This window comes from Triticum urartu, chromosome 1 (genome assembly GCF_003073215.2).
Source record: "Triticum urartu cultivar G1812 chromosome 1, Tu2.1, whole genome shotgun sequence".
Classification (NCBI taxonomy): domain Eukaryota; kingdom Viridiplantae; phylum Streptophyta; class Magnoliopsida; order Poales; family Poaceae; genus Triticum; species Triticum urartu.
Genome location: NC_053022.1, coordinates 459950805 through 459959797, shown reverse-complemented (window position 1 = coordinate 459959797; position 8993 = coordinate 459950805). Strand labels below are relative to the sequence as shown.

The window sequence follows — 8993 nt, the reverse complement described above, 5'->3', positions numbered from 1 at the left end:
CCCTCTTGCGACATTGCCTTCAATGCGGTTATGCCTTTAAGTCGTGCTCCGACACGTGGGAGATATAGCCGCATCGAGGGTGTTACAGATGGGGCAGGTGAAGTTGCGAGCGAGTGCTCGAGAGTCCAGCGCGCGGGAGCGGGCGCAGCAAATAAGCGGCGCACGATAGGTTTCGGCCCGCGCGCTAAACAGATATGTCGCGCGCGCGATTTTTACGCTTTCACTGGAGCGACCGGAGCAATAGCGCGTGCAAAAAACACCAATATTTCAGCGCGACACTTATATAGTGTGGCTATTGAAGATGCTCTTACATGTACCAGATTAGCGTCTGCATAGGCGCAACAAATATAAATACTAATTAGTCAGTACCGTAGTTACTAGCTCACAATAGCATAGATAGATTTTTTTTAACACAGTACAAACGCAAGCGCTCATATAAACGGCGCCTCGTAGTCGACGAGAACGCCTTCTTCCACTGAAAGCGTATCGTCGGAATTCCTGAAATAAATCCAGAATAAATGCGAGCACCAGAATTTGAACCCTGATAGTTAGGGATACCACTGTCCACCTAACCATCTCAAGCAGAGATTGGTTCGCAACAGCAGAGATAGATAATCATCAATCACACACACTAGACAGTCCCTTGGGCCTGGGCCGGGCCGTTCGGCAAGGGCGCGGCGGAGAAGCTCGGCGGGTCAAGCCAGCGCGCGAAGGCGTCGAGCGTGCGAGAGTCGGCGCGGTAGTGGCGCTGCGTGAAGCGCATGAGCTCCGCCCAGGTGAAGTCCGGGTAGAGCCGCGGCGCCGGCGCCGGCGACGGCGGCGGGCGCACCACCCGGTCCTCCCGCGGCGAGAGGAAGTAGGCTAGCGACCGGCGCTCCTTCTCCCGGTGCACCACCGCGCGGTGGAGGCAGCTCTTGTACCGCCCGTTCGACAGCGCCTGCAAAGCCATATATACAACAACCAATGCAAGTGAGTCCGTGCTCGTCTGCTAGGCCTAGCAAAAGAAAACCTCGGAAGAAGCGGAGAGCTCGACACGCGGGCTGCTCGCCGCCGGGATGCCAACTCGACACGTTTTAAAGAGAAAAGAAGCGAGGACGTCGAGGCGCACGGCGCGGGCATGACGAGACGCGCGGAGGAGTCGTCGGTCGAGTGCTGTGCGCTCCGCTGCCGCGCGCACAAGCATAGATAGGCAGGAGCTACCGCCACGGACGGGCACTCGTCACGGCACACAAATTAACTCCTTTGGCGTCACCCACCGCTGCGGGGGACAGGCCCCGCCGGTCACCACGGCCCGCCTGCCCGCCTGCCAAGATAGGCAAGCGTCCAAAACGGCCAGAAGAGAAAGAACCGCGTATCCTTTTCCGGTCACTCGCTCCTGGCGGTTCAAAAGCTCGCTTGGAAAGAGACGAGTAACCACGCGCGCATCACATACACATGCGCGTCTATGTATAGACGAGTCAAGAGGTGCATGAATGCCTAATCCTACTCCCTCCGTAAACTAATATAAAAACGGTTAGATCACTACTTTAGTAATCTAATAAATATTTTTATATTAGTTTACAGAAAGAGTATTTCCCAGTAACAAAGCAGTGGCTTTGCTAAAGCCCAGCCGCCTGAGATTTTTCGACTTCATGTCGACTTCGAAAAGTGCCATTTCAGTTTACCAGAAAAAAAGTATACCTTGCGCTTCTCTATGAAAAGCGTAATCAAGTGAAAAAGTGCAACTTACACTTGCTAAAATAAAGGGGAAGTTGTCCGACTGAGACTTAGACGGAACCTACGTACACATGTAATTGCTACGGGCGAAACCTCTATGCTTCCATGTGAGCCTTCATGTAGGTGTTCTGTTTTCTTCTTCTTGTGCTCGATTCTACCGCATCTTTTTCCCACTTCAAGATTCTAAAGTCTGTAATGATTTTTAATCTAGCGTATTCTTTTATGAGAATGCCGCCGCTCATATTCAAACCAAGATGCTTGAGAGCACTGCTTCTTGGGAGCAGCATATCTACCAATTTCACCATGACGACTAATTTCAAGTAATGTGTAACTTAAGAATACTACTCCCTCCGTTCCATGATCATAATGTAAGAGTGTTTTTGACACTAGTGAAGTGTCAAAAACGTCCTTATATTATGCGACGAAGGAAGTAGCTATTATCTCATGAATCGTCGTTCTCGCATCCTTGTACTTCAATTTCTTTCTTTCTTCTTTCTACTGCTAGTCGAAATATACAATCCAACACAAGAACATAGTAGAGACACACGATGCAGTTGAAAGGCCATTTGCTTCAATCTTTATATATAGATAAACATGCGCTTGTGTTAGCAAAAACGTTTGATTTCTTCCCATCGTTCTCCTCCGGCCGACCTGTCGTTCTCGTCCTCTCATAACAATTCATGTTGCCATGTGCCGGGGGTGTAAATCCTCTCGCAGTCACTCCCAGTTGCTTAATTTAGAGGCAATTGTGTCGTGTTGCACACTGTGGAGTGCGGCGAGAGCAAAACACTATTACGCTGGTGACGACACGACACGACACTAGGTAGGTGAAGCCGTAGAGCAACGGTTCTCTGGAATAGTGGAATTATAGTCTAGAAGAAATTAAGCAAAGCGACAGTACGTACGTACGTACGTTCCTGTAGACATCCTATACCGCAAAGAGAAGACATCATACTAGCTATCTCATACCATGACCGGCAGGCCGGGAAGAGTACGTACCATGAAGGTGTCGCCGATGTTTACCACGAGCTCGCCGGTCTTGGGCCGCACGAAGCGCCATGCGCCGTCGACGAGCACCTGGAGCCCGTCCACGTCGCCGTCCTGCAGCAGGATGGTGAGCGCCGACGGGTCGCAGTGCGGCCCCGTGCCCAGCGTCCGGTCCGGCTCCGGGCACCGCGGGTAGTTGTTGCACCTCATGATGGAGCTGCCGTCGGCGAAGTAGTCCCTGTAGTACCCTCTCCCCAGCCCCAGGCTCACCCCCAGCACCTCCATTATCGCCAGCGACGCCTCCTCCATCGCCTCGCAGTACTCCTGGTACACCTCCCTGCGACCATGCGTACGTAATTTAGGGTGTGTGTGTGTGCCAAAATCAGAATGCAGAAGCAGAAAAAACAAGTCAGTTTACTAACCCTAGGTGCTTGAAGTCGTCGCCTAGGGCGGAGGTGAAGTAGTCCACGACGACGTGGCTGTTGCCGCGGGCGCCGACATCGTCGTGGTTGTGGCTGAAGGAGAGAGTCTCCTTCCAGGGAAGCTTGGCGGCGAAGCGGTCGGCGTGGGCGGAGGCGTACCCTTCCCCGGTCCCCGGGGAGCGGCGGACGCGCTGCTTGGTGGCGAGCGGCAGGCGGAAGAAGTCCGCCGCGCCGTCGAGCGCGGCGCGGGCCAGCGCGAGGTCCACGCCGTGCCCGGCCACCTGGAAGAAGCCGTGGCTCGCGCACGCCTCGGCGACCTGCGCCGCGGCACGGCCCATCCCGGCGGCGCTGTGCAGAGCTGCGCCTATGTCGACCACAGGCACGTCCAGCTCCAACATCGACGACGGCCGTGCGTCCGCGTGGGGCCAGACGAAGGGTGCCGGGATTTGTTTTTGCTGCCGCCAGAGGTCGAGGACGTCGGTGGCACTGTTGCTGTCTGTCGCGTTCGCGTCCACGGGAACGCATGGGAGGTGAGGACTCCGAGCGACTTCCATGGCCGGAAACGACATTGCTGCATTGGCTTCTAGAAAGTTCGATAGGTCCACCATGGCAAACACACTATGTGCTACTGGTGGGCGGGTTTGAAGGAAGCTTGAGGGCTATTTGTAACGAGAAGAGCCGGGCCCGTTTGATGCACGACAAAGTGACAAGCCAAGCTTAGCACAAGTGATGGTTTGATGTACAAACTCCACAAAAACCGCCCCACGTGTCATACAATAATTCAGATCTTGGAATAGATTCTACACACATGTTTTAGGTACAGTTTTGCTAAAACACATCTAGATGTGTTCTGAATATTGCACATCTAAATTCTATGTCACTAAATTTTACGCTAAGATCCGTGCAAGCATTTTCTTTTGCTTTTTTTTATTTTTCTTTCTAGTTTGATTGAGTCATTTAGATGTGCAATAATAAGGGCACATCTAGATCTGTCCTAGATAGACCCAGATAAGTATACCAAAATCATCCACATGTCATAACCCCATGCCCATGAACCGAGCATAGCTCAGATGGTGAGATGTTTAGGTTCCTTGGTGGAACCAACCAACCAGGATTCAAATCCTAGACTTGGCATTAATGATTGCATTTTTCTGAATTTATTTTAGGTCTTTCAGTCATGTGCGTTTAGTGGGAGGAGACGTACCTGTCGATTACGAAGACGTTTATAGCGACTCCATCAATCTTAAGACGATGTGTCGACTCGGTCTATTAAAGATGCCCATAGAGATAGGACGTGTATATGCGTATATATGAGTGCCTGCGTCTGTATTGTGTTCATAACAAAATCCCATGCCCAATGCTAATATTGTTGGATGTGAAACAATCGTTTGTGCGTATGATCTGTAAAACAACTATCCTGTATGTCAAATCACAAGTCATCATAAGACGTTTTATTTTAGGTAGAAAAACCAAATTAATCCCACACCCCTTCTCAGATGCACATGCATATTCACTAGATGACAAAAGTTGATGTCAACAAACATTTCACCAAATCAAATGTTTTGTAGATCAAGCCATTGGTCCGATTCATACTTCTTTTTTATCATTCAATTCATCGTGACAAGATCTTTGAAACTAGATTCGATGCAGATTGTTTTGACCTTTTTTCAAAGTTACAAGGTTGCAGTGCGTATATTACCAACTTGTTCACACGAAAGTTATTGAGCATTAGAACTGGACTTTTTTCCCCACATGTTTTCATAATTTCTAAGGTCGAAAGTTATCGCCTGGTACTATAAGAGTTGCCAGTACTGTTCACATATTGTGATCGACAAACATTACATTGGTTGTCAGACTACTCATGGATAATCATTGATTCTAAATTTGGACATCGCCACAAACACCAATGTAACCACATCTCTACTATGTTAGTAATTGTGACCTAACACGGTCGACAAATGTAGCAAGAGCTATTGGTAACTATAGTTGTCTTATGTTGTTAAATATCACATGATAGCTGAGTAACTACATAGTTGACATGTTGATAACTGTGGCATGGGCAACTGGTAATTATATTGGACTGTTATACCTTCGTTTCACGGCCATCACATATGAAGAAGTACCATTTTGGATTTCTTGGTGTGTATGAGGTTCTCTGCACAAAAGGTCATTTGGAGACACAAAGGAGCACAAGTGGGCTCGCCAGTTTTTTTTTGGGGGGGGGGGGGGGGGGGCTTGCCACCGGTGGTGTATGATTTGTCACAGGATTTGACGGACGCGCTGCTGTAGCGCGATGATTAACCAGACACAGGGTACATAGGCAATGGTAGAGACCTCACGATCGAGACGACGGGAGCAACGAGGAACTCGGCCATGGCGGCAACGAGGAAGGCTAATTACGACGCTCTCGGCCGGCTCAGGCTCGTTCGTGGAGCTGCTACCTTATCTCTACGCTTCGGTGGCTCTGTTTTCGGCCACATACGATACCCGTCGGCTAGAGGGAGGAGGAAGAAGCGAAGGAACAAGAGAAGGGAGAGGGAAGGGAGAGGAGGAAGAATTAAACGGAAAGAGGGAGGAGGAGAAGGGAGAGAAGAAAGAAGTGAAGGAATAAGACACGAGGAAGAAAAAATAAGTGAATGGGAGGAAGAAGAGAAGGTAAAAATTGATGAAGCTAGATGTATAGAGAAGTTTGAGCCAATTATTGAGCTATATATTATGGCATGAGACTGCACCGACACACTACTAGTGGGAGGCTTACTAGTGGCGTGCCTTGCATTGGCATACCCATCATGGCATGAATCCCTGCTAATCACGATCATACCCATCATGGCATGATTCCCTTCTAACCACGTTCATTTTTATTGTAGCGTAGTTACTTTTCTCTTAAAAATTGCTATGGCATGAATCCGTGGGTGCATATATACTTATATATAGTTACATATGTTGGTTGTATAAGAAGTACGTGTTTGAGTCATAAATAGTAAATTATTATTATGTCATTTTCAAATTCACTTCAACTTTGGTTATCATGGTACATACCAAAACCATACCAAAATAATTTGGTTTATACCAACCTGAACTATATCTTAATTTCATATCGTATTTATTGAAGTATTAAAATCATACAAATCGAAAACCGTATAAAACCGAACTATGTAGATTAAATAAGCCGAATGCACAGGGTTAAGTGTATATGCATGTATGTCATTATTTTCTGCCTCTTCACCTCTCCTCCAAGCGAACAAGCGGTTAGGGTTTCTGCCTTTCGTCGGAGGCGCCACCGATCTGCCTCGTCTTGTGTGACCTTAGGACTATGGGGGCGCGGTGGATCCCGGCCCTTGCTGACTGGAGGGTTCATTTTTATTTGTTTCTTTGAGTATTGCTAGGATTTTGTTCTAATCATGAAGACGAGTCGGCGGCGGCTCCCAGAAGATGGAATAAGTTTCTTCCCGCCTAGCCACTGTTCCGGTGATGCTCTAGCATCGTCGGATGACGTGTGGAGGTGTGTCTCCGGTGGTCCTCGCAAGATTTGGTCAGTAATTGTCTTCGATGGATCCACTCGGATCAGGTCTTTGTTCGTCTTCGTCAGTGTGTCTTTAGGTCGGATCCTTTCGATCTACGCTTCTCTTCATCAGCGGTAATTGTTGTTCTTGTGCGCTGGCCCTATGAGGCCTTAGGACAACGATCACCAACTGTCTACTATAACAAGTTTTGCCGAGCTCCGACGAAGGAGGAGTGATGACGGCGGCACGCGTTCAGCTTGTTTCAGTGCTTGTAGTCGTCGCTAGGTGATCTACGGCTCTGGATGTAGTTTTTATTATTTTTGGTGTTCGTTGTGTTGTTATGATTAATGATGAATAGATTGAAAGTTTTCTCGAAAAAATTGTATGTGCGTGTATGAGAAAAAACATAGTGAATAAATTTGAAGTCATGAGCGCTTGTGTTCGTGAGCCATAAGGACGCCAAAACCAAGTGGAGATGATAACCATGTTAAGAGTACCTTTTATGGATTATTGGAAATAATCTGTACAAAACATGTTTATATTATTCAACAGGGTTAATCTTCCAGAATTCTGTACCAAAATTGGATATGAAACCCGAGAGGAAACGACGAACAGCATTGAAGTGACCACCGACAGGACAACGGAGGGGATTTGGACGGATAGTTTTGGCCCTTGTGCTGTGGGTGCACATGTGTCCCCATCCTACTTGCCACGCGTGCTAGCTTACGCATGGAGACCATGCCGATCGATGCTGATCAAAATATCTTCCGATGCAAGTTGCGTATTTCCATGTGAAACACTGGGCCTATGCTGAATCCAACAGCCATTGAAAAGGAAAACTCAATGTTGCCTTGGCTCTTATCGGAGAAGATCGCGAGAACAGATCGAGGGAATGTGCATCACGAATGAGGCTGAGGCAAGGAGGACAAGGACCTGCATGCATGCATGATTGCCGAGAGCAAATGGGCCAAGGCTTCACTACTAGCAAGATACGTCGAGGAAAGTGTATTGCACTGACAATAAACCTATTCGATCTTTATAAAATCAGTCTTGCTAAATTTTGTAGAATTGTATTGAATAATTATTGATGCAATATTATGCTGGTACAAGAAGTATATATAAGAGCTAAGCCGCACCTGACCTAGCCTTATTACAAACCGAGTAGAAGTCATAATCCTAATACAAATTGTATTCTAACATCCCCGGCGGTGTCAACGGTAGGCTTGACGACATTGACACTGAAACGAATGTCTTAAAACGGAGTAGTCGCCAGGCCTTTAGTAAAGATATCAGCAAACTGAGTAGAAGTAGGCACGTCGAGAACGCGAACTTGACCGAGAGCCACCTTCTCTCGAACAAAATGAATGTCGATCTCAATATGCATCCTTGGTGCGACGGTGTTGAACCAGATTCCCTGACATGTAGACAGCTGAAATATTATCACAGTAAACAATGGTACAATGCAGCTCTGACAGCAACTAGCGCAACCAAACCGTATCAACAACCGCATGAGCCACAACGCGGTACTCAGCTTCAGCAGACGAGCGGGAGACCGTAACCTGCCTTTTTGAAGACCAAGAAACCAAATTGTTACCAAGAAAAACACAAAATCCGGATGTGGACCTACGAGTATCTAGACAACCAGCCCAGTCTGCATCAGAGTAAGCCGTCAAGGAGGTGTGAGAGGATTTGTTGATATGAAGAGTCTAGTGTGCCTTTGAGATACCGAAGAATACATTTGACATGATTGTAGTGTGGAATACGAGGATCATGCATGTATAAACAAACTTGTTGGACAGCAAAAGAAATTTCAGGACGAGTGAGAGTGAGATACTGAAGTGCACCGGTAAGACTACGATAAAGAGAAGGATCAGAGAAAGGATCACCGTCGGCAGAAAGTTCGGAACCTGTATCAACAGGGGTACGGGAAGTTTGACAATCAAGCATACCAGTACGAGAAAGAAGATCCAGAGTGTACTGACGTTGAGACAAGAAAAGACTAGATGAGTCATGGATAACAGCAATACCTAAGAAGTGGTGAAGAAGACCTAAATCTGTCATAGAGAATTCGTGATGAAGAAGAGAGATAATATGATCTAAAAATTGTTGTGGGGAAGCTGTGAGGATAATATCATCAACATATAAAAGAAGGTAAGCAGTGTTGTTGGTGTGATGAAAGGTGAAGAGTGAAGTGTCAGAACGGGAAGGGGTAAAGCCGATGGTTTGAGCATAAGTAGAAAAGCGTTGAAACCAGACACATGGTGCTTGTTTAAGACCATAAAGAGATTTTTTGAAGAAGATAAACATGATTAGGATAGGAGGAATGTTCGAAGCCAAGAGGTTGTTGACAATAGACAGTTTCTTG

The 8993-nt window shown here is 47.3% G+C and overlaps 1 protein-coding gene across 1 annotated transcript; it reads right to left on the bottom strand.

Annotated features, from left to right (window-relative positions):
* Window positions 1-248: 248 nt before the first annotated feature.
* LOC125518907 (gibberellin 20 oxidase 2-like) lies at window positions 249-3798 on the bottom strand. The gene is made up of 3 exons (XM_048683802.1): window positions 3126-3798; window positions 2716-3040; window positions 249-937 (listed from the first exon to the last, which is right to left on the bottom strand). The coding sequence occupies exons 1-3, from the start codon at window positions 3731-3733 to the stop codon at window positions 632-634; spliced, it is 1239 nt and encodes a 412-aa protein (XP_048539759.1). The 5' UTR covers window positions 3734-3798; the 3' UTR covers window positions 249-631.
* Window positions 3799-8993: the final 5195 nt, after the last annotated feature.